The sequence below is a fragment of the Liolophura sinensis genome, chromosome 6 (assembly GCF_032854445.1).
Source record: "Liolophura sinensis isolate JHLJ2023 chromosome 6, CUHK_Ljap_v2, whole genome shotgun sequence".
Classification (NCBI taxonomy): domain Eukaryota; kingdom Metazoa; phylum Mollusca; class Polyplacophora; order Chitonida; family Chitonidae; genus Liolophura; species Liolophura sinensis.
Genome location: NC_088300.1, coordinates 47,067,089 through 47,094,931, shown reverse-complemented (window position 1 = coordinate 47,094,931; position 27,843 = coordinate 47,067,089). Strand labels below are relative to the sequence as shown.

General features: G+C 35.8%; 1 protein-coding gene across 3 annotated transcripts in view; it reads left to right on the top strand.

The window, feature by feature from the left end:
• The window catches only part of LOC135467898 (kinase non-catalytic C-lobe domain-containing protein 1-like), a 75,950-nt gene continuing 48,107 nt past the window's right edge, over window positions 1-27,843 (top strand). For 2 of the 3 annotated variants that reach the window (XM_064745819.1, XM_064745817.1), the window contains exons 1-2: window positions 1-48; window positions 10,891-12,275. In XM_064745819.1, the coding sequence (XP_064601889.1) occupies window positions 12,023-12,275 (253 nt within the window). In that variant the 5' untranslated portion in view covers window positions 1-48; window positions 10,891-12,022. The remainder of the gene's footprint in view (window positions 49-10,890; window positions 12,276-27,843) is intronic. The other variant, XM_064745818.1, reaches the window with a different exon arrangement.

The window sequence follows — 27,843 nt, the reverse complement described above, 5'->3', positions numbered from 1 at the left end:
GGGAAGAAGAAGCGGATTTTATGAAAACAGATTGACGAAACAATTCAGGTAAATGGCGTTGCTAATGGGTGATCTGCTAAGACAAGTCGACGTCTACCTACTCAATGAACTACAGGATATCTTGTGTGTGAAAATTCTGTCAGATAAAAGGCTGAAACTCCTATTTACTGGAAATGTTTGCCACTGTTAGTGTGTGTTGTCGTTGTGCATTACTAACAGAGCGTGGCAACACACACTGTGGAGTTTTGACGAAGGAGAGCGAAGCTTGTAATAGTACATGTGACACATGACATTTCTGAACAAAATAACTCAGCTCAGATAGATATTTATTTAAGTTAGGCCTGGGGACTTTAACGTTAACTTACATTTAATAAACGCGTCAAGAATACTTATAAATTATGTCATTTATTATTTATGTAAAGCCCCCTAAATATCAGGATTTTCCATCACTGATAAAGGTGATGTCTGACTTAGTTAGATATATCACTTTTGTTATTACATTTTGATATTTCACACCCGGACACTGCAGAATCGAAAAAGAAACATTTTGTTTCATAACGTTTCAATCCGTGCTAAGCAGAACATTCCTACGTCACACATCACGGCACGACATCATGCAAGACGTCTTGTACGACGTCACGCTTTCTTTATACATGACTGTGAAGGCCTGTAGTGAAAACATTCAATCTGCAAACATTCAAAGACACAAAATCCTAGTGGTATCAAAATATGAAAAATGAACAGAATATTGCAAAGTGAAGGTTGAATAACATAAATGTAGGCCTCATGAAAAGTGGAATCCACTTGATGTTTTGTTTCCACCTCTCACTTGTGCAATATTTATGGTATTCAGTCTTCACCGTGCAATATCCTCTATCGGTTTATATAATTATAGTATACTTGACACAGTTTCATTAGCTGAACTGGGTGTTCCATTGATCTCACCCGCTAATTCAGTAGGTGTAATAAAACATGTTCCACATAGAGCCAAAGTTAGAATATCCTATTTCCTTGATTTAGATATTAACACTGACTTTTAAGCCTTATTTCTCATCTTGTTCTAATACTGACAAATGATGCCCTAATGCAAAAGTGATGGAACTTCAGAATAAGCTAAAAAGGATCTACAGTTAAACTGCTAATAATTTTCAAGTTTTTGTAGAGATTTTCGAAGAGACAGGAGAGAGTAATCACTTTTTATTTTTTTTTTTTTGGTTCAGTTTTACATATTTTTTACTATTTTTTAACATGACATATTCACATTGGATGGATATTTGTGTATTTACAATGTGCGTCTTCCTGAAGTTATGAAAAGAATGCTGTGAAACATGAACACAGTGTCTAGATTTGATAATATCATACGTAATACCAAAAAATCTTAGGCACTTAGTGACCTCTTCACAAAACTCCATTTAACTCTCCAACACCATGCAGTAGTACATATATATTACCCTAGCAATGACCCCAGTTAACCCCACTTTATAGGTACTAGGCGTTGAAAGGATCAACCTGTTTGTACCACATAACATGTAGCTCTAGCGCCCTTTTTATACCGTAAGTGTTTCATGTAGTATTTCAGGTGGTCATTTGGCCTTCCTACAGATAAATAGTCCAATCAGTATAGAATACATTAAAGACATGGCAAGTAGGTCACTTTTGGTCCCCTTTGAATTTTATTTTCACTATAAGATAGAATATGAAATAGAAATACATGTAATATTGAAATACAATACCATGTAATTTTGCTGACAAATAGGTTCTTTATAATATACATGTATCTGACATCTATAGCTATGTATGCTCAGGATGAAGTTCTGCTGTTTGAAGAAAACTTATCCATAATTTATCTTATCTTAGCCTATGTCATAGTTATGCCAGTTTATGTTTTTTCCCAGGTTTGATGAATTTGAAAAATTATGTCTGAAAATGAAAGGAGAAAGAGCAAGGCAACATTATATCTATGTGAAAACCAGCTGTTGCTTTATTTATGTGATCCCTAGAGTATAGTTATACACTTAAATATTTTCATCTCCAGAATAGTTAGTGTATAAATTAGTAGAAATATATACCCTAAATGACCTAAAATTTAGTCAACAGAAGTACATTTTTAAAGGCAAATAAATGTCACAAAATACTAATTTTATTAGTATTTTCCCCTTTTCCCCCATTCACCTTACCTCTGGGCTGATCTCCCCACCTTCACCTTTTTCCTGAACTATTCTCCCCTCATCCACCTCACCTCTGGGCTGATCTCCCCACCTCCACCTTTTTCCTGAACTATTCTCCCCTCATCCACCTCACCTCACCTCTGGGCTGATCTCCCCACCTCCACCTTTTCCCTGGTAGAGCATCCGCTTCGGGAGCGGTAGATCCAGGATCAATCCTGGGTCGAGTCACACCTGAGACTTAAAAAGAGGAAGTTGTAACTTCCTCACTTGGCGTTCAGCATGAAGGGGATAGTGCAACGACTGGTTGACCTGTATCAGTATGATGGCTCAGGTGGGGCTGCTTACATGCCTTTGGTAAGTCGTCTCAGTGATAAAAAGAGCGGTGGAAATCCGTCCAGCGACAAGGAGGCAAATGACATACACCATAAGGATTCCTTCGTCGTCACATGACTGAAAAATTGTTGAGTACGACGTTAAACCCCAACCACTCACTCACTCACCTTTGCCCTGACCTATTCTCCTCTCATACACCTCATATCTGAGTAGATCTCCCCACCTAGTTTTTGGAGCTCAGGAATGCAGAATATTGATGGAAATCAAACACCAACAAATACATAAATAAACAAATGATAATCAAATTGAGTGTTCTGCTAAAGATGATAATGTGTTGAAGAATCTATATTTTATTCAATGAATAAGCCAATCGGGAAGGAGTCATGTTTTAGTAATTTTGCAGTTGGATGGGTTTAAGCACTACAAGTAAATACATGTACAATTTTCAGTTGTATATCCTGTCATTTCTGTGAGCAGAACAAATATTTTCACATTTTTCCCCTCACCTCCTGTTGTCAGTAATTTCATTGTTTTTGTGACATTTGTTCTAGCATACACTTCACAGTTTGTTTGAGGCTAATTTTTGGCACACTGTCACAAAGACAGTGGAGGTGTTAAGCGGTGTGTGTGAAGCCTTCCCCTGATGAGAAATGCGGGTTCTCTCAGATCCCCTGTATACAGATGTATTTATTCAGGCTCAGTGCCTGAATTACCCAGCCGTGTCCTGAATGCTGTCTGCTCCCTGACCCCTGCCGCCGTACTAACCTTTCACTTTAGGACAATGCCAGCTATCTTCACGCTACTGCTTCTGACATTTTTCAAAATTCTTTAAACAGCCATGCTAAACACTCGTACTTGTGTATATCATTACTGACTGGCTGTATAAAATTTACCAGTATGATCACCTGTTGATTCAGATTTAACACCTGGAATGGGCAAACTTAAGAAATGGGATAATGTCTTTTCTCAAAGCATTCAGGCAATTTTGCAACTAAATTATATCTGGAGTTTAGTCCATCTGCAGGTTTTCTTTCAGAGAGATGGAAGTTGTTTATTTGTGAGGGTTTGTATATTGAAGTTTACATTCTTACAGAAACAGCTTACATTCTCTTCTGCCTAGCTGAAGATGGTAAATTTTTAAAGTGGTTAAAAATTGATCTGATTGTCCATAGCAATCTGAATGTTAATTGTAATCCTACTCATACTCTTGTGCAATGTTAGACCTGGGAAATAATCCCTAGTTCTTCCTCATTTCAAACTGTAAAATGCAGATGTAATCTATTTCACATGAAGTTTACCCTTTAAAAATTTGCTTTCAGTAGCACATAGAACACATGAAATGATACTTTTTGTGCCAAAACTTTATCGAGAGAAGAAATTAAACTTCATCAAAAACTCTTTAATGACCCCATAAGGTATGGTAAACTTTTGGTGAAATTCAGCATTTGAGAGTTAGAAAATCTCCGGGAAAATCTATTAGATTAATTATTTGAACATGATTATACACAGCTCTTTCTAAGAAATAACTCATCAGAGCATACGCTTGTCTTTTCATTTTATTGTTATATTAGGGGTGTGTGGCTCCAAAGCCATTGAACCTAGAGCTAACAGATGAAACATGATGTCTTTTTTAATAACAAGAAAACACATTTGTTTCATTAATAAATGTTTCATTATTGTTCCATGTAATTTATGTTTTGCGTACTCTGAATGAAGACATACAAGATGTTTCTTGATTGGAAAATCACGGTTCACCAGTTTAATATTCAGACGACTAGTCTCACACCTATGATCAAAGAATGCGTACTTCATGTATGTATATACCTGATGAGTTGATTGGAATCTCACAGGTGTGGATTACTCCTAAAGGTGATCAGACGTGAACTGCGTAAACCCCTTTAGACAAATGCAGTTTACCTGATAGACATGTGAGGTATGATAATACAATGTTGATGTACATGTTAGAGGTACACGTATAATGAATTGTATGTTAGTGTAGAAAGAAAACTTCTTTAATACTGTTAATATACTTAGCAAATATACAGGCAGTAAAAGATTCATTGTGGAATAATGAAGATGGTTAGATGTAAAGAAGTCGAAGTTCATTTCTTTTAGAGTTTTAATCTGTATTATCAGAAGTCCATTACCTAGAAGTATGCAGCATCCCTATAGCTCGTCTCCATGGCACTTTACACTTTTCTTCCAACTCTAACACATGTCACATATCTGAGCAGCCATGTATTTTTTTTCTCTCTATTGCGCAGCTAACGTTCAAGAAACGCCTGATGCATGGTGGGATCAAAATGCAGTTATTTTGAAATAGACTTTAAAAAATTACAACAACAGACATTTCTTTAATTGTCTTAGAGTTGCTTGGAAATATGAAAATAGTCATTGGGTTTATAACTGCGTCCCAACAATGATTATTAAAGTCGTAGTTTTTAAATATTTGTGTTTCAGTTTCAAGGTATGGCTAGTTTTTGTAGCAGCCATTTGCAGTAAGATTTCCCATAATTCAGTTCGCAATTTCCACCCAAGAGGTTGGCATATTTCTCCACCAGGTGGCGAGAGCTTCTACAAATGACGTCATATGTGTACTGTTCTGTGGAGACTAGGTGTCAGGAAGTTGCATACTTCTAGGTAATGGACTTCTGGTATTATGAGAAGAAGATAAATAGTGATAAGTATGCCACTGTGTTATATGGTAGCTTGTGTAGTTGTATTTACTCTGGTTGACATGTTTATCTGGCAGCTGGAAAGATGTTACTGAAAATAGATAATCTGACACTGAGGAATTATGGGAAATATTATGCAGTATGCATGTCACAATCAGTCAGTCGGTGGCCTAAGAACCTGAGATGATGGAAAGCACCAGTCATTGGGATTGGAATCTGTATATCCAGAACGATAATTAGGAGGCTATAACAGAAATTTATGGCAAATAATGGATCAGAGCAAATCCATCCGGATGTTTCTTTATTTAGAATAGCCCAAATGATACCTTTCCTAATATATCAGCCTTATTTGTGCACATGCTACTGTTCAACACAGGTAATACAGTCCCTGAAATTGATACATGTAAAGTAGGCTGAAATATGAAATTTTCAGACTTTAGAATAATTTTAACGCCAAAAATGTTGTACATGTATGAGTCTAATGTTTAATGAATGGCAAAAATTGGAGGTATCCTGGGGAAATATCGAAAATTTGATTTGACTTGCACATGTATGGACTTCAAAGTTTTTTACTAAAAATCTTTGGTATCCTTTAAGCAACACTGTTTTCATTCCATTTATAAATGTACTGCTAGTATTACTTACTATTTGAGCTGAATAAACCTTCGGATGATCCTGTGTTTCCCCCTGGGTTCTGCCCGATTTCCTCCCACCATAATTGTGGTTCCATCAGATAAATGAAATATTCTTGAATATGGTGTTAAACATCAGTCAAATAAATAAATAAATTCAAGCTCATTTAGTAGTCTAGAAAGTGTTATACTATGTAATTTCAGGACATATAGAAGCTGCAGGCATATATGTACCTCATTTCTGAACATTACCCATTGGGCAACTCTAAAGGGGTGTAAGAAGGGTGCTTGACAGTTTAAATAGAAGCCAATGCCTTTGCACCTAATCTAACCTCAAGTTCAATGAAGTGGAGCTTTTCTGTGATATCTATCCCCATTCCGTCCTCTAGGTAGTGTTAAGTGGACATAGATAAGCCTGACTTCTCTGGTTTAGACATGGTCAGTGCAAACCCGATGAAGTTGAACTGGTTAAAGGTCGAAGGGGTGGACTGTAAATGGGTTTACATGGTTCATTTCCTAGACAAGACCTTTGTACTCAGAGAACCAAAGTTTGCAGTAGATTGATGATCCAAATCAGCCACAGACTGCAGTGGCTTAACCTGGCCTTTGTGTTATGTACACCGTCTTATCTGGAACTGTTCAGTTTGTGTACCTTGGTTGGGTTAAATCAATTATTGATTGCTCTTTTGAATGTCGCTTGGAGCGGACTACACTTGTACCTGACTGTGGCAGTGCCAGTTGGCTTACTGCAAGATTGTACATGTGTGTTGCTGACTTTGGTAGATGTCTATGTCACATTATACTGACCCCCACCCCCACCCCTGCCGTCCCCAGTGCTATGTTCATGCAGATACACAGAACATAGCACAGGCACTGGATTCCTACACAGGCACTGGCTACATGTACAATTTGTACATGTATGTATATAAGCTATTTATTTGGATATCATTGTGCTGCTGGCCCCTTACCAAGGTACCTTGGCTGAATAAGCTGATTAAGTAAGTCTGGAATTCTGTTATTTGCACCCATTGACTCTGCTGTCTGGAGTATTTGTACATAATTAACACTGTAGATGTAGTGTAATTCAGAAACTTTGGTAATCATGCATGTCACGTGGGCATATATGTACAGGTAAAATTTGATAAGCATTTTACATGTATACTGAAGGAGTGTAAATCACCTATAATTCTATGGAATTTTTCACCAGTAAATCGTCTTGCTGTGAAAAATTTCACAAAACTATGGGTGATTTACATGTACTTTAATATTTTTAATAAGATACTAACTTGATATAAATGTATGATACATACATTAATCTTTCCGGACTGATTATAAAATTATACATTTTGGTAAACTTGGAATTAATAAAATCTAAAGATTAGTCCATAATTAAATCATATACATACATTTATGTATACATGTATATATAAATTACTGTCTAGTGCATCAACTTATGTATAAAAAGGTCAGAGACCTGATCAAGTTTATCTGCACTGTGTCTTCACTAATGTACATGTACAAATAGAATACATGTATTCATGAAGACAACTTCTAAGATGTGTGACACAATTAAATTTCTACAAAGGCTTTTTTTGCCTGAGGCAGTTAAACAATTAAAACACCAAATATCAAGGGGAAGATCAACTCCGGAATAGAATTGAATACCAGATCTCAGTGATAACTTCAATCTTTGGAATTTGGATGAAATGTACTCAAGGCTTTTAACTTTCAGGATAGGCCTAATTTTTTCTGGTGTGGTATACAGTTGTGAAATTCACAATGGGATACACACACACACACACACAGGTCTAATACCAGCCAACATGACAGGCATTTGTTTGATGTAAAAATGCTTATTGAGTTGAAGTGGTATTTTTTTAACATCCTTAAGTCTCAGGAATGTTGTGTTTTGTAAAGAAGTTACATGGTCAGGTACATAATGATTTGACAATTAATATCAAGATGATGAAGATAGTGATAAGACACACTTTGATTGTCACTGAGGCCATTCTTACCCATTGTCTAGGTATGATATGGACATTGACATCATGCACAGACCTGTAGTACAGGTTTGGCTGCATGAACAGCTTAATCTCGTTTATGCACATAAATCAAAGAGGTTTTCATCGAAATCGATCTACATCACTCATTTAGATTTGATTTTATTTTAAACGAATTAAATTTTTCAAATCACGGCTCAATAAATCAGTGTTTGATCATTTTCGAACAGTTGGTGAAAGAAGAAAAGTTTTGAGAGTTATTCCCTGCAATCGTTGTCAAGAGAAAGCAGAGTTAATTATATAACGCAACTCACGTGTTGTGTGGGTTATGTGAATTCCTGCATGTAATTGTGAGACAAGGTCACATACCGATAGTGGTTATTATGATGTGATTGATTTATGTAATTGAGAAACTTTGATTATTTAAATTAATAATTAATTAAGTATTTGATTAATAAATACTTTCAAACAATTTATGAATTAATGAAGGCACCGTATTGTTCCTGAACATTTACTGAAATTTTCCCTAGGATATCATCCTACCTTCCAAACAAACCTGTAAGTACCTTTCTTATATCATAAGAACTGTCAGAAACAGCCAAAATGAATAACCTAGTCATGGACTGAAATTTGTGTTTAGTTGATCCACTGTACAGCTTAGCACAGTAAATAAGCAAATTGATTCATTTCTAGAAAATATGCTACATAAATTTATTTGTGTCTCATTTGGCATAATTCTCCTGAGAAAGGACTAATTAAATTGGAGATTAATTTTGAAATATATCGTGAAAATGAATTTCTGTGGAGTTAATTTGCTTATTTTTATGTTTGTATTACAATGTTGTCTGTAGCAATTTATTGTGAATTAAATGTGGATGATATCCATTCTAGATACATGTACCTGCACTAAGTACCTGCTTGTACTGGTAACAAGTATGGAAATAGTTTTCTGTCAGTTATTCACTCATTAAATATTTAACGACATGAAAAATAGAAATGATATTCGCATTGTATGTCTGTCCACGTGTACACTAGACAATGCTACATAACTGCAGCCTATCGTCCATCCAGTAAAACGACCCAGACCTAATTTGTTAAAGCCCTATACAAGAACCTGGACAAAAACTTGAGTAAACATAGGCTGTGCAATAAGCATAGATGTGTGATGTATAGAGTTGTCGGGCAGCTGGGAAGATGGTGCCAGTAACGAGGAGTAACCACCTGAGTGTTACCTGAGCTCTGCCTTACCTTGACAACCCTCTCCCCATTCCCATTGTTAACTCTGTTACAGACTTCGCTGGACTGATTCAGAAGAGGATGTGAATCACACAGGCTCTACCTTAACAAACAGGTTGAAGTTGTAGTCTAAAGGCTAGGACATCCCTAACACTGATACCAATGGTAAACCATTGAATTGTCTTTCTTTTTTAGGAAACAATTGATAGAAGATTTATTGACTTTTGGAACTGTATTGTGTCCTTATACTGGGTGGATAGTAGGCATACATGTGTGTGGGTATGTTAATTGTATATTTTGTACTTCATGATGAGAACTTTCTGCTCATGTGTACTTCACATGTATGTCTTATTTTTCATCCTATCTGTGTTGAAAAGAGAAGGCAGTTTTATTTAAATACCATATACACCATTCATGTACCAATTATCTTTGTTCAAATTAATTCTAGAAAGTGTGCATGCACCAGTTTCTGGTTTGTACTTTTATGAAGATTTATTAATTAGTTTGTTAGAATTTTGCACATCTTTCTAGTGGTATTTTTTTTTTTTTTGTATTTGTATTAAAGTGTCATACTATATGGTATGAAACTTTTGTACAAATACAAAATACATAGCTTCGCAGATCATGTATATGTATAGTACATGTATGTGTTACTTGTATGCATGTGTGTGGTCTGTGAAATTAAGGCACTAGGTTTATTAATGTATAATACATTTATGTAAATATAATACAATGCAAAGATAGGCTAATGGGTCTTACTTCTGTGATACCCAGATTGAGGAAGTGTGAACATTTGTCCCATTGTTACATTATTCACTCAACAATGGTATGAGTTAATTGAATATATATATATATATATATACAGAAGTGTTATGGGGACAGTACAAACATTTGATACAAATCGCTGAAGATTAGGAGCATGCAGAGAAAATTTATGTAAAAAAAAAGTTAAAAAAAATGTATATCAAAAATAAGGTCATATAATTTTAAAGAAAGAAACAAGATATAATTTAGAAAAAAACATGATGTGGGCATACAGGCTTACGCATATATGAGCCATATACATGTAATGAGTATATGTGAGTGAGTTGATGAGCTATTAAAAACTGTTCTAGATCTGGTTGAGAAACTAGTGTATTTACAGCAGTATTAAGAGGGTGCAGTTTTAGCACACAGGTATTATGAGGGGAATAATAGTGACATGTTACCTCAGGTTGGCTTGTGTAGGTAAGAGGTTCACTTTGTGAAAGTCATTGTAACTGACATGTGCTTGATTGGCATGCCTCAACCTGTAAATAGGCTGATTACTCCCCCAGGGAGTCAGGAAGGGGAGGGGGGAGAAATGTAAGCCTGCCACTGGGTCCCCATCTAAGCTAGCTCCTTTAGAATGACATGTCGCTTTGATATTTACAGAGCTGGCTTAATAGCGAAGGTGTCATGTATGCATTTTTTGAAGTTATCTCTGAAGTGTATGCTTTAAGGGCTTAACGCATGTTGGCTATGCTATGATGAGTTTCTTTCCTGTTTTACCTGGTTTACATACGTTAATGTAACATCTATAAAGCATGCATAAATATTTCATACAGGTACTGAGTCAGAATATGTGTACATATTATAGATGTTTGGATGACTGTGTGGCAGTATCGTTAAAGACATGCTTCCTCTACACCCCACCCCTTCTTTCACTCCTCCTCACCCCCACCGTGCTCCGTTTATTACTTGCTCCTATTTAGCATTCATTAGCAGTCTGCTCTTTGGTCTGTCCAATGGCTGTACTTGATCAGTTGTCGCCTGAGAGAGATTTACTCCACATGTGATTATATAGCCATTCTCCTTTCATTTGCAGGAATGAGGCTCTCTGAACAAGTTGAAGATTAACAGGCTGTTGTGAGGCCCCTGCCGTCACATGTCTGAGGCTTGGAAATCTCCCTGTGGTGGGGATCAAGCAGACCTGTCAAGGAGCTGGCTCAAGTCTACAGTCAGAACATGCTGTCATTAATATATATGTGCTCTCAGGTAAGACGGTGTGGACAGTCAGAATACCTGTACTGATGATGTGGAAACTACAGACGCTACAACATCAACATCATCAGTAGCAGAGATACATACATCGTTCTTTTGAATGAGACAAATGGATAAGTTGTCAAACAGCTTACGGAGCATTTGGAGACACACCAAGATTGATGAGATTGACGAACTTCATTAATTGTACAAATTAACCACTTGGTTTGGGATGTGATCATTTCTGTGCATTGTGCATATCGCTTGTACATTGTCTTATTTTCCAAGTTTTACATATCAGACACAGACAGATGACAACCGGTTAAGGAGGTGAATGCAAAACTGTGTTTTCTTTGGTCTGTGGTACATAGGATGCGAATATTCCAGAGATGTGACTTTAAATATCAAAATTTCACATTCGGTTGTTAGTGATGACAAAACTTAATTTTCAGGCTGCTTGCATACTGGCATTTAAGCTGTACAGCATTCAAGTCTAAACTGAGTTTTCCTGTGGATGAGAGCGAAGTTTTATACATAGACTACCAGTAGATGCATTTGTTTGACAGACAGGTTCCAAGTGAAATGGTAAAACTTTAACACACAAGTGATTTAACAGTGTGGCTTGTAAGAAGTTGAATTTCAGCATTACATGGAGCTAAGCTAAGCTGGAGCTATACTTTATGGTATACTATGCTTTTCCCTGTGAAAAGCAGTTTTTAAATTTACAGTTGATACTTCCTCCTTGACAGTTAATTCAGTTTTACATGTGTCTCTGTTGGCCAATTACTGATTGAATTCTGGGGTGAGTGATTAATGGAAATACCCAAACCACAGATTGATGGAGCGACATAGGTAATCTGTCTCCCTTACTGTGTTGATCTGCGTAGAGGTGCTAAGTGTTCAGGCCTTGGATTTACCCTGCTGATTTCAGCTGATATATTAAGACCAGTGTAAAAGGATCGAGAACGGGTGTGATCATGGCATCACCAACCCCGTCCGACTGCCTCATGGTGGAGGATCCAGAAGATACCGTGCCTCTGTCAGAGATCCTCGCTGTACGAGACAAGTGCCTTCATGAGGAGGAGCTGTGGGCACTATGCCGTGAGTGCTGTCTCCTCCTGGAATACGTACAGGACTCGGAGGAAATGTTCCAGGCTGTGTCCATCACGCCAGAGACCATTGGATTTGATTCCCAAGGAAATCTCTGCTTCCTCTACCTGGATTCCACAGGTAAGTTTTGTTTGAAGTGGAAATATGAGGCTAGTTAAGATTTTTATTTTTTTTTTTTTAATATATTTTTGAGTAAGATTTGTACATGTGACAAGAAAAGATGGGTGTGGATGACCACCTGACTGCATTTTGCCTTGAATTTATGGACATGTAGGTTCCCATTAACAAGGCTGTGGATTCAATTCCAGCTTGGAAAGGCCTGGTAAAAGAAACTTTCCTTTTTTATTGTAACTTATTTAACTAGATGTACATGGTTGTCATTAATTCAGTTATCTACATGTACATGTATTCGAAAGTTGGTTATGTTTCACAAATTTCCTGCTGAATAATTTTGTGAGTAATAACACTGCAAGTAGAGTGTCAAATTGTCAAAAGCTAGGCCATTCAGCTAGAAATTTTTAATTATGGGTAGTTATATTAATTGATTGAACTACATGTATTTCTTTCATGGAATGCATTCGTTTGGTACCTCACACACTATTATTAAGTGTACTGCATTACAAAACTATGATATTGTTATTGGTGTAATATTTCAGTACATGCTTTTATGTATAACAAATGTACATCAGATATGCGAATTTGTGATCGCGGACATCCAGACATTTGCCGTTTTACTCGCACTAAGGCGCTTAGTTGCTCACACATGGCAGTGAAAATGCTGTCTATATAAAATGCGAGATGATACAAACACAATTTATACTTGCTGTGCACATTGTCTTGTCTTACAAACTGTTACCCTTGTTCTTCTAAAATTTGGGACAGATATTACTAGCATTGAAAGTACTATTACATTTCTTTACCAACCGTTCGGAAAAGTTAAGATATGAGTATGTTGTTCATTAGATAGTCTAGCGATGTGAGAAAAATGAAACTCAATATTTCTGCTAGAATTACATATATAGTGGCTAAAATGAGCAGATCAGGTGTCCCAAATTTAAGAAGAAATAGGGTATTTTTGGACTTTATTCTCAGCCGTATTTCTCTGAATATCGTCCAATGTTCTTCATTCCCATATATATGTACCTTCCCATGTTATCTGTCACCACGTCGTCTGCTTGCCGCTGTCTCGTACGAGTGATGTGCCCGGATGTCCGTGATCTCAAATACACAGACACGCACGTACAACGTACAATAGTACATGGGTATACAGTTGTATTGATTTTATGAGTTTGCACTTCATGTTCAGTGTATGTTGAATAGTTAATGATACATCGAGTGGTATCAGATATTTAGCATAGATATTTAGGCAAAATAAGTAGGGAAAAAAAAGGAGCTAGAAATTGGTGATTAACACACCTTTCCGGTCGTAAAGACTGATCCTGTGGCAATAACTCGTGTGGAGGAAGCAAAAAGTTGACAGGTTGTCATATTGTTAACCCATGATGATCATGACCACTAACGGATGTTCAAGTGGACACCCTGTTTTTATAAGAAGCATCACCTTTTATTGTACAGAGTTATGTCTTTTTTTTTACTACAGAAAGACAGCGATCAGCTTTGTGGATAAACATGTTTTACTGGATAAAAATTGTGGGGAGCTTTTCTCTGTGAAGATACATGTCAGCTAAAACTATTGTATCAGGTACTAGACTGTAGTAGGAAAGTGTGGTTATCTGAAAAAAAAAAACCGACAAATACATGTATGAATATTGTGAAATTAGGTCTGTGCCATTAGGAAATAATATGTTTTCTTTGAAGATGACATTTAAAAGTAATAAGGGAAATTTTGAGCATCAAGATGGCTCATAGATGTACATGCATCAAGTATAATAGAGTCATACCTGTTTAGGTAATATATAGAGTGATTGCTTCCACTGGGTAACTATACCAACTAGAACCCTGGCTTGCTGACTGCACACAGCATGTTATCTGCATCATACAGTTTGTACAACATGCAGGATTCTTGTTTTGAATAAGCAAGAAGCCAAAAGTTTTTTTTGAATTACAAGCAGAGTTCATTGATATTCTTTCACTTGTAAAGGTTGTAAAGGTTGATCCTATACATGTAACTGCATGATCTGTTGACCTAATCACAATATAAAAGTTTGAAACTATAACTGTCCTGTTGATCTGATCAGAGATAAAAAGATAGAAGTTTGAAACTATAACTATTCTGTTGACCTAATCAGAGATCAGAGTTTGAAGCTGTAACTGTTCTGTTGACCTAATCAGAGGTCAAAGTTTGAAACTATAACTGTTCTGTTGACCGAATCAGAGATCAAAGTTTGAAACTATAACTATCCTGTTGACCTAATCAGAGATCAAAGTTTGAAACTGTAACTGTTCTGTTGACCTAATCAGAGGTCAAAGTTTGAAACTATAACTATTCTGTTGACCGAATCAGAGATCAAAGTTTGAAACTTTAACTGTTCTGTTGACCTAATCAGAGGTCAAAGTTTGAAACTATAACTGTCCTGTTGACCTAATCAGCGGTCAAAGTTTGAAACTATAACTATCCTGTTGACCTAATCAGAGATCAAAGTTTGAAACTGTAACTGTTCTGTTGACCTAATTAGAGGTCAAAGTTTGAAACTATAACTGTTCTGTTGACCGAATCAGAGATCAAAGTTTGAAACTTTAACTGTAGGGTTTACCTAATCACAATTTCAAAATTTTAAAACTATAACTGTTCTGTTGACTTAATTAGAGATCATAGTTTAACTCCGGTTGACCCAGTCAGAAATCAAAGTTTGGAACTATAACTGTCCAGTTGACCTCATCAAGAGAAGTTTTAAACTATACATCTGGCCTCTAGACCTAATCATCAGATCATAGTTGGAAATTATATATCTGGCCTGTTGACCTACAGTAATGAAAGGATCAACATATGAAATCATAACTTCATTTTCTGTTGACCTACTTCTAAGGATCTAAGTTTGAAACTATAAGTGGCCTGTTGTATTGGTCATGTGTGGATTATCAACTTGTAATTAAAGCACACATGTGTGTTGTATGTGTACAGGAACAAGCAGGTACAGGTACATACATTGTAGAGTATGCCCATGTTAATGTATATGTAGTCCCTAGTTGTGACCATATACATTTATACATGTATCATATAGTTTCACTTGGTTGCATTGTCTGAATTTTTACATCTACATACATAATCTGAATGCATGGGTAGTAATACTATGTGATTTGCATATATTATCTGAGGCAGTGGTATTATTTGAATACAAATAAAACTTGCTCAGGTGTGCATGTGTTAGATGTTGCTGGCATGCCTCCATGCACGTCTGTACCATAATTACATACATGTATAGTAGTTCAGGTATACATGTACAAATCTTGTACATATTTGCATGTGACCAGGAGCTTCACATTGTGCGTTCACATGCACCAAGGTCTCTTCATGTTTGGTATGGGAGTTCTCTTTATAGCCTTCATGTATGAAGGCACAAACTCAGTAAGGTATTAAAATGAACGGGCAGTCCTACTAGACATCAATTTATGGTCATTCATACTACTGATTTGTAAATGCGTATATACATTTAGAAAATACTGTGTATAATCGTAAATGCGATTTACATGTCAGTTATTAATAAACAGTTAACTTACATGTACGTTTGCTCTTATATCTGTCCCATACAATTTAACCTACATGTATATGTAGCTGGCCTCTAATATATTTACATACAAGCTCACAGCCATGTTTAGTTTGAACCTTGTTGTTTTTGACCTTGTTGTCTTGTCAGATTATAAGGTTTGAAATTCTGTATGGGTTTTTCAGTCCTTAGCTTTCACAACCTTTTTCAAAAAAGAAAAAAACTAAAAAAAAAAAAGAACTCTGCTCCGCAAACCTGTATAGACATCAGTCAGGCAAATATAGAACAAAATGTAGATCTTTGAAGTCAAACTGTCTTACTGCTCAAATCAAATTTGAATGTCAAGTTGTTTGATTGATTCATAGTTGAAAAGATTGGTTCTAAGGCCTGGTCTGTAACTCATGTAAAAGCTGGGAATAATATATTAGTTGTATTTGTAGTCAAAGGTAAAGGCAATGGTGCTTTTTTGTGTACAATTCTGTGGTGAAACCTAAGCCTAAGGTAACAGTTAATCTTTTGTGTCAAATGACAGTTAAGAAAATATTAAAGAAAAGGGCTTTAGCTGTGCCTGTGAGGCTGTGTGTTTAGGAGTATCAATACTGTAGACAGGCTGCATGTAGCTCAGTCTGAGGGTTGTCGTAGCTGTCAGGCTGTCAGGCTGTGTCTGTTAGCTTTACCTGAGCTGATGATGTATCTGTGTCTGCTGAGAGCCTGTGTGGTCGTCACAGGAGGGCAGGAGGAGAACTTTATATAACTACCAGTACTAAGTAACGGAACAGTTAGAAAAATGTATACATGTAAAGAAGTGCAAATTTGCAATAAATGCAACATGCCTTATACAGAGTTTTATGTGATCTTGCACCCAGCCCCTTATTAAGTGAGTGGTACACGTTCACAAATATGTGTAGGAGGCTGATGTTATAGAAGATGGGATGTTAAAAAAAAATGAACTGAAAGATCAACCATGAACAGAACAACTGACTTACAGAGCTGCATTAAAGTATTAGGATCTCTCAGTATGTACAATGAATGTGCCTTAATAATTGGGAAAAATTTGAAAGTGATTAAGTACGAATTGGTCCATGTTAAATTAATTGTGATACACTGTACATGGTTGGTTGCTCAACTGTAGGCCAATTACTATTACAGATGTACATTCACATGCATTTTATAATGGATTGATTGATTGGTTGATGGCCATGAATGTTATTTTACATGTAAGTATCAGATGGTGATCAGTTTAAAGGGTGGAGGAAACAGGGCATTTTTGAATGATAAAAGGGATAATTTTAGTCAATTTGGCCTATTGCTAGAAGTAGAACATTTTTTCGTCAACATTTGCAGGTAAAATATAAGCATTTATATTTATTAACATCGTAATAATATGTGCAGTATACACAGATGTGCTCTCTGACAATGTGGATTAACCGGAAACAAGTGTGGCGTTTTTCTGCCTTTGTTTTTGTACACAAATGTGTGCAAGTCTCCAGGAAAGAATTAGAAGCCTGAATTACATGTATATCCCCATATAGGTCACTCGTCAAGCTTAAAGATCATTTTTTTTTATATTTTCATGGCTGCTTTGGCTTATCTGGGTTTTTGTTTTGACATGCATTCAGTTTCATTCAGTGATAAAAGCTGCAAGTACCATGTATGATATGCAGCCTAGTTTCTGTGTCCATTCAGTTTATTTTTTATTAACAGTATTTGATGCAGCTTCTGAATTTACAATGTAAATAAAATAGGTGATGGTAGGTTAAGTCCACCTTGTAACAGTATAGAAGTGTATAGGTTTTAGTGGGATGTATAAATATTGACCATGTTCTTATTACAACTCACTTAGTATAATTCACTTTCTCAGTACAACTCACTTCCTCAGCACAACTCACTTTCTTAGTACAACTCATTTTCTTATAGCACCAGTCATTCTTAGTGCAGCTCTTTTCTTAGTACAGCTCACTTTCTTAGTATAAACTCATAAATCACCACTTCCTTAGTACAATACACTTTCTTAGTACAACTCACTTTCTTTGTATAAATCGCTTTCTTATTATAAATCACTTTCTTAGTATATAAATCACTCTCTGGGTATGCAATACGCACATATCTTTCTTTCTGAGCATGATGCACTGTGTGGGTGTGCATGTTGCTCACTTATGAGGCTAACTCAATTTCTGGGGATAGCTCACTGATGAGTATAACTCACTTTCTGTGGATAGCTTATTTTCTGGGTTAATGTAGCATGGATACCAACAATGGTGATAAAATTTGATTAAATCCATGCAATTAACATTCCAAAATCAAACCATCGAAACGAGAGGTCTGGTATTGTAAGTGGCTAATACACATATATACATGTACATATAATGGGTGGATTCAGTAGACAACGGAACACAGAAATTGCCTCTTCAAATTTTGAACAAATATGTGAGTAAATGTACATTATAACTGGATGTGGAAGTGCTTTGTCCATGTTCATGTATTTCCCAGGGCTAAGCCTGTGTTTAACACTGATGTTGTGAACTATACCTGTATATAGTGGGAGGAAATGTTTCTTAACATGCATATCTTTAATGCAACTTTGGCGGTTGGAGATAAGGTTAATGGTGTAAAATGTAAAATTCACTAGTACACGAATTGGAAATAAATCTACCCAATGGATAATTTCTGTAGTGTATGGTGTAGCTTTAATAATTAGTGTAAGATTGCCCAAAGGGGAACTCACTTGGAGAAAACAGTGTACCACTTAGGTTTTATCAGTCCTTAATGATGATTTAACTGTACTAAGTTCTGTGAAGCCCATCATGTCAAATGGCTTGCTCATTGAGCAAACTAGCCCTCATTTGTCAGCTTATTAATTTACAGTGTAAATTATAAGTACATGTGCAATGTATGTGCATGTCCCATGTACACAATTCATGTTGTTATATTCAACATTTTTTTTTTTTGGTTGGTGTGGTATTTTAAAATTTCTGTTACGTTTTAATTTAGAGGTTTTAATTTTATATGAGACTGATCTACAGCAATGATAAATGTTTTGTCATTTTATATGATCCTGTAGAGCTTGTCTAATATTAAATAATCACATGTCATATTGAGCTTCCCGAAATAGTCATTAAAATCATTTTTTTAGCCTCAAGACATGATAAAAGTGTAATACATGTACATATCTAATATTAAATTATAGGCTCAAATTCTTGAAAATTTACAATCTTTTAATATATTTTTGTGGTTTATTACAAGATTACATACAAGTATGTGTACGTGAAACATTTGACGTGGGAAAAATTTAACTCGCATGACAAGTTTATTTAATATTAAAACAAAAGGAAAACCAGAGGCTTTCTCATCCAAAAGTTAAAGTTGAAATGCTTGCACCAGCCTGTCAGGTATATGTTTTTAAGTCTTGTTTATTGCTTAATGAAACCTGATTTATAGTCCAATTAATGAAAGTTGAATCAGCCTGTATGTTTCTAAACAATATGGGTGTATTATTAGTTTGTGTATCTGGAATACATTTAAGGTTTGCTAAGTGCAGTGACCTACTCATGCATACACATGCATGAACATGTATCTCACCTGTAGAAACTGTAGAAACCCCAAAAGTAACACTTTCAGTAACAATGGTTACAATGGAAAATCCTTAGGATGTTACTGGAAATTACAGGTTTAATGGTCATTTTTATTTTTACCTGTAAATATATAGGCAATCCAGGCCAGTACCTGATGAGACAAGAATATATACTGGTATATGTACACATCATGTACAAGTGTCAACTGTCATTTAAGCATAGCGTTCTGTCGCAAAAGGTTTCTGACACAACAAAGTACGCCATTTCTGAGGTTAAAATATGTATTGATGAGTAAGGTACAATGTAGGTTACATCCATGTGTAAAGAGAACAAATCCTCTAGTTATTTTACTATATTAGCCAATTTTAATCTTACAATTATAATGAAAGCGTTAAAAAGATCAGTGAGTTTTGTTTTATTGTCCAGTCATTTCTATCCTGAGCTAAATTTGCTGTGTGCTCATTTTTGTGGGGTTTTTTTGCTACAGTTCTGTATAGGTGCATTGACAGGTGTTTCTTTGGTGTATTTGATGGATCTAGATGACAATCCCTTCAGTATTACACCTACACCATTGTTCTATTTCTTTTACCTGAGGATTTTTCTGGTTGAAAGTTGGTGAACAGACATACATACCTTGTAAATGTGCAAAATCTGCACAGGTTTGAACTGACACTCTGTCTTTTAATGCTGATGATATAGACATTTTTGGACTACGCCTTAAAGATGTGTTTAACTGTCACTGTATTTTTTGTTCTCGTTGTCAGCTTACCTGTCTGGATCTATCTAGCCTTTGAGGTATGACTAGCCATATTAATGAAATCGTAGGTGGTAGCACTTAAACTCAACATTTTGATAACCCTTTCAGAAAGGAGGGTGTTTAGTGTCTTTATTGATATAGATGTATTTATTTATTGCCATTATGGTGAGACTTTAATGACCTTATAGGTGGGCTGATGAGGTGGTATCTTTGTACTGTCATTAATACCCTCATCACATTTACACTTGTATACATGAATCAGGTTCATGACTGGGCCAAATATAACTGGTCTACAAAGGTTACTGGTTTTTTAGTCTATGCTACAAACAAATGAACCAACACATCTATTGTCTGCAAAACTTGATTAAGAAACATTGTCTGCGGTTTGGAAGCATGGCATGACATGACACAGTGACCTGCTTAAGAGTGCGGCGGTGTCAGAAGTGGGATGAGACATGTGATGTCACAAAGACGGAAGGATGAGTGACATTATGCGTGACACTTAACGATATACATGTACGCCTTAGAGAAGAAGTCTTCTTGCTTTTTTTTGGACTGTATTATTATCAAAAGCTAACATACTACTTGTATCATGTGGACATGTCTGACACGATCGACTGGTCTGAAAAGTATGAGTTTATCATGATATTTTTCCTCACTTTTTTCCCAAGGTTATCTTATAGGTTGGTTGGCTTGAAGGAAATAATTCTGTCAAGATTAACAATTGATACAGTACAGAACATATTTCTGTACAAAATGGACGAGAGACCAGTGAATAAACTTAAAATCTGAACACATGCAAAAAATCGTACAGAAAATATATTAGTTTTGAGGTTCATTGCAGATTGGAGGAGTAATGGCTTCATCTCAGGAACTCTTTTCCTTTGTTTAATGTTTAAGCCATAAGAAATCCAACCATGCCCGTCACGAACAACTTGTTATTGTATCATCAGTATAAAGCATTATCAGGTTAATAATACAGTTAAGTGCCCTAAATCACCTAATAGTTTGTCCATGACAAAGTTTTTGGCCTATAAAAATACACTTTTTTTGGACAAAATGTTCAGTCATTTAATTAGGGATATATATGTAAATTAACCTGGATGCACACATCTGAGTTTAATAGAAATGCAGCTCTTAAAAGGTACATTTGTATATACCATTAGCAACAGAACAATCAATCACATGCAGCTGATTGCAGGATAATTATTAAACAGGTGCATATATGTGTTAATTAATGATCACACAGATGTGCTGAACTAATCAGATAATGAGAGAAGAATTCATTAGCACTTGTGTTAACAATCTTGCCACATTCCTCTGTAGTGCATGTATGTGTACCTTTTAATACTCCTCACTTTTGGACGTCTTACATGTGCAGTGAAATTAACACTGAAATGACTGCAATATACTGTAAAGAAATATATCAGTCACACCATCATCTATGAATTGAAAAGTAGATTTATTCTTCTCCATGTGTAGCACTAAATTCTACTGATACTAAGCATGAGCCTATTGCCATTTCAATGCATTTAAGCATTTATGTAAACTTTCAATCCAAAGCATGCATCTGTACTTTTCATACTGGACCGGCACATGTCATGTAGAGTGAGTCTAACCTAATAGCACATAGAAAGGTCTGGCAGCAACCTGTGCACTGTTGTGGGTTTCTCTTGGGCTATGCCCAGTTTCCTCCAATCATAATGCCGGCCTCTGTTGTATACGTGAAATATTCTTGAGTATGACACAAAGCAGCAGTCAAATAAATAAATATTTCTAACTCAATACAACTTTGAGCAACTGGAATTTCAGAGAACCTGTGCTTAAATACAGACCGAATTACAAAATTAGTGGATTTTATCATCTGAACTGATATCATTTAATGACTAAAAAAGTGTTTCAAGTAAAAGCTTGTAAAATGTTGTTGAAAACTTTAGTACAATGTACATTTTTTGGTTTGTTTGGAATTATATGTTGCATTCACCTTTAATAATAGCCAGTTAGTTATATCCTGATGAGGTCTCATCTTGTAGCAGACTGGCCTTAATGAAGATATATACATATAAAATAATAGTGCTTCCTCACTGATGCATCATGCTCATTGTACAAGACACATACGTGTAAAGGTCCTACCTAGTTACAGCGTATCAGTATACATATACTTATGCCTATTATGCCAGAATGAGTAGTGCTTGGCCAGTCTTTGGGAGTCATGTCATAAAGTACCAAGATTGACAATTTTAAAGTTAAACCAAATACATCATCTGTGTGCTTCCAAGGTATACACTGTAAACCTCGGGATCAACAAAGTATATCAGTTGAAATATGCTCTAAATGTAAGATTTGCTTTTTATGTCGTGCTTGACAATTTTGGGGTCATATGACGAAGAGAAGTCATTTGTTGTGTGTACATTGTTGTATTTTCTTGTACCAAGATTGACAATTTTAAGTTAAACCAAATACATCATCTGTGTGCTTCCAAGGTATACACTGTAACCTCGGGATCAACAAAGTATATCAGGTTGAAATATGCTCTAAATGTAAGATTTGCTTTTTATGTCGTGCTTGACAATTTTGGGGTCATATGACGAAGAGAAGTCATTTGTTGTGTGTACATTGTTGTATTTTCTTGCGGCATGGTCATCATGTCATCAGACTGCCGCCACGAAAGTACCATGCCCGAGACACCAGATATGACACCTCATCCAATCACATTATTTTAACACTGGGACAATTTACCAGTCCTATTTCCTAGCTCTAACTTCTCAGTGCTGAGTGCCAAGTGAAGCAGGAATAAGTACCATTTTTAAAGTCTTGGTTCCCCCAGGATAAGTGAAAATATTCTTGAGTACGGTATAAAACCCCAGTCAAATAAATGAAGCCTTTGGTATGACCTGACTAATGTTCAATCCCAGGTCTCTTGACTTTGAGGCGAAGACTCTAATAATTAGGCCACAGAAGTGGTCATGAGGTTCTAAATGTCAGTGCAGTGAAGTACATAGCCATATTAATCTTGTGTGCCTCAGGTAAAAAAGTTCCTGGGCTTTTCTTTTCTACACCTGTTGTGTATAATGTATACATGTATAAACATTAACTGTATTTTGTAGTCTGTGTAAACATTTGCCTGCCTCCTTAATGGTGGCAGAAATAGCGGGAAAGATTTATGCTTTTGTTATTGCTAATTGAAAACCAGAAACATCGGAATAAAATGTGAAAAGTGGTCCTCTGACAAATATTTTCTAATTTATGCGTGATAATCCATTATGTGCGTAATGCGTCTCTGCTGGGGGTATTTTTTTTTTCTTCTTTTCTTTTGTATCTCCCTTCTTTGTCTTTTTTGTTGTGGCTATTTAGAGTGAGTAGCACAAAGGTATTGCTGATGAATTGTTATGTATAGGGACATCTCAGACTGTGTCACCTGCCTCTATCTGTCTTCATTCTGTTGACAACGTAATCCCATCCGCCCCAGCTGAAAAACCTACTGTGTAGTGATGAAAGTTTTAATCCTGATCGTTCTCCTCAGTTTGTCTTCATCATTAGGCGACAGTTGGGGCTGCCCTGTTTCATATTAAAGGCACCACTGTTCTTGCAAAACCTGTCACCCGTGAAGAGACTGCAAGCCAAAATCCTGTTGATTAACTGACACTTTATTTATACACTTGATACAGACATGACATGTTGTGAAAAATATATTGAAACACACACCTATAGAAAGATACAGGCCTGGACTGCAGAGAAATGTATCGTGCAAATTGAGCTTCTAGATTTCCTTGGTTTCTAGATGTCCATTACATGCACATGTTATGTATACAAATTTGTCAACATAAAGGTATATATTTTGAACATAAAGAGCAAAACAACAGATCTGTGCACTTCATTACTTCTGGAGTGAGTTTATTTCACCTGGAGAAAATGTTACCATACCTGTAAGTCTAGAGTATCATATGTATTATAGAAATATGCATGTATGTTCACTGATATGCATAAAAAAATGTGTATATGTAAGATGTACTATAAAATGATACTAAAAAGTACTATATTGTAATTATTTTCATGTGCATTTCAAATGGAGATAATAGGTACAAGTAAATTTCTTGGCATCGTTAAATTGAGTATATGTGGACAGGGCTGGAGAATTAAATTTTCCAGTTGGCTGTCTCAAATGCTCATACCTTTCATTTGATACTAAAAGAAAACCACTTGTCCCAGCACAAGAAATGAACTTTACCTAAACACCTTTACCAGGACACCCACTATTGCAGCTGTAGCTGTCACCAGTAAATTGTGCCTGTCTGGGGCACATGTTTTAATTTTGATCCCAAATCGAGGTACAAGTTGAGGTAGCAATTATCAGTGAACTAACACTTCAACAGAATTATCAGTCAACAGAACACGTCAATGCACATGGGTGCATCAGTTGCTGATAATACCATGTGGTTTATGTATTAGTAATCGGATGGCTAAGCTCAGTTCAATTTATCTTTGCCATCAGTAACATGTATGCTTCACTTATTTAAGAAAACTAATACCAGCTAAGAACACAGAGATTATCCATTGATGTGAAAGTTCTGTTGAGGTGCCCAAACTGTGTAATACAGTGATGTCATACTGGGTTTTAAACATGCCAAAGGCTACCCATAATAAATGAACGGATATACAAGTATTAAACATACACAAGTTTATTATAAATCTTCTGCGTCATGTTTTACATTTACATTCATTGCTTTTGAACATTTTTATGTTTGGTGTGTGTAAAAATTTGTTTTCACACATCTTTACTTTTCTACCATGATATATTCACTTTGATAAATCTATATGGCAGTGACACAGATAGGAATCCGTAAGTGAATGCTCTTTCAGGCTCTAATGCTACAGGGTGAGATACTGTTATCTGTTGGGTATCATAGAGTACACACCTTTTGCCACGTTAAACACGCGTACTTGTAGTTTTGTACGCATGAGTGATTTTACAGATAAGTCCTCCATCACATCACTATCAAGTGAAATGCTTTCCTGTGGTTTGTTTCTTAGCCTGTCTTCCTGATACATGCATTGTCACATGTAAACATGCAGGACGTATCAAAGTTCTGAGTTCTTAGGTACAAATTTGCCCATGTTTCTGGTGAAGCAGTTGACTGAGTGCAAGTTGGTGGACTGGTGTGTATACCAGTACACATAGCTCTCCTTTAACATGATGGCCTCCTCTCTCCGGTCTTAAGTGGGGAAGTGCCCTGCAGATGATTGTGGGTATCTCCCGAGCTCTGCCCTGTTTCCTCCCACTCTAATGCTGGCCACCGTCATATAAGTCAAACATTCTTGAGAATGGCGTAAACACCAATCAGATGTATGAAGATATACCTTTGTTGCCTTTAAAGGTACAGGTAAATTTCCATACGATGACCAAGTGTTTAGAGGGAGACTCCAGTTAGGCCTAGAAATCCTGAAAGCTGACAGTCATGTCGAACCAAAATATTGTTTGACATTGCCTTAGTGTGACTAAAATATTGTTGAAAGGGAGATGAATGTAAAGCCAAGCAAACAAGTAGACAAATGAATAGTCACGCTTATATCCCATATAGGTATGTTTTATGTGTACTGTAATTCCCTTCATGCAGCCATCTGGACACTTTCTTGCACTACCAGAGGAAGATTAATAGCTTAGGAATAAATTGCTGTTCATATTCAATGGGACAATGACATTATGATATTTAATAATAATATAATAATATATCACACGTGCTGTAGAAAACACCGCATTGGCCACAGCTAGTGGCTTATATTTCCGTATAAATGAATCAGTTTTTTTTTTTAATTCCCTGATGAGGCTGTGATATCATGTGCGTCATTCATGTTGGTGGTAATGAAGCTTGGTGAAGGCAGCTTTTTATTACATGTTTACTGGAGAATCCATCAGAATGCCATCACTGTACAGGCATGTAATATTATAGATATAACCTGTAAATAATGCCAGAGTTGATAGACGTTACTGATGAGTAAAAACTGACGCTCTTGTAGTAAATGCATACATGTATACATGTACATAGTGGGCATGTAAAAAATTTCTCCTGCATATCAGACATTATTTGTTTCATTGCACCTGAAGGACTGATTATTTGCGCAACTATTGAGAAATATATTGATCAGTCACCAGAAAGCCTTGTGCATGTTATGTAAACAAGAATTCAAATTCTATTATTAACCTGTGCACCAGTTTATATATATTATTTTTGTCACAGTCTTTTTTATTGTTTCAAGATTAATATTAATAAGACATTACAAGTCAGAGGAGCATTTTTCATGCTTTTGATAATGTAGAAAAAAAAATTGTTCTGTGTCAGTTCTTCCATCACCATATTATAGCCTTGAATTATTGAAAGATAATGGGTGAAAATAAACCTGTTGTTCAGGTACATTTCTATATTTATAATGAACAATGATTTTTTCCAAATGTAACTTCCTTGACATATTAGTGCATATTACATTGTATAAAAGGGTATTATAAGCATAATAAATTCTGATCAAGTCCAAAAGATAATGTATTAAATTTAGTTACAGATAGTATTATTGAACCTTCTAAAAATTAATCAAATCTTGTAGTGTACCTGGTGCATTTTTTTGTACTTTGCAACATCTGCATGTATAATTTCTACCAATGTTGGAATTATGCTTAGATGTAATATAGATTTGAGACCTGCATATATAACACGAAGTTACCTTGTGACAAGCATGCATATGTACATCTTTTTCATTCACTCAGCTATATAATTATTATGTACCCTAACTCTTCTAAAATTTTGACCAAATATTAGAAGTGTTGAAGTAGAATATTACATTCATTTACCAGCCTTTGGAAAAGCAAATATATGAGTATGTTGTTTATTAGATGATCTAACCATGCAAGAAAAAAGGAAACTCAATATTCCTGCTAGAATTAGAGCTGACCAGGTGTCCCAAATTTTAGAAGAAATAGGGTAGTGTATAAATATTAGTAATATTTCATGATAAAAATTGAAAGGTTTTATTACCCAAGATACTGTTTGGCATGTCAGCCCCCAGACTCCCCATCCCAGTGTAATTTATTTGTATTTGCATGACTAGTGTATGAAACTACATGTATAATAGTGTATAATATGTATTTTCCGTGCTACAGAATTAAAAAAAAATGTATTTAGTAATTGTCACATAGCTTTCTAGAATGTGTGGTTTAACAATAAGTAAACATCTATATAAGCATATTTATATAGGATCTGTAAATTCAGATGATTGCATAGTGGTTCCATTATAAAGTGCGGTGAAATTCTGCGAAAATTTAATGTATACATGTAGACATGCTCAAAAAAAGCATGGTATTTCACTGGTGTGTATACATTTATCTGTTCATAACAAATCATAATTGTTCGGTGTTGTACATACATGTGCATGTATGTACATGTGTTACCTTGAAAGTGATATATGCAAAGGTTCCTTATTGGAGAAGGAGTGAATGAATGATTATGGCTTGATGCCACATTGGCAGACGCACAACCATATCACTGCGATATTGGAGAAGCAATATCATCTGTATACACATGTGTATTTTTCCAAAGAGCTCATGCATTGGTGAATTAAGGACAAATTTGGAAACTGTCCAAGAGGTGTTAGATATCTAAGGCTGGTTTTGACCAGCATTGGTCCCACAGATAATGTACCCATAA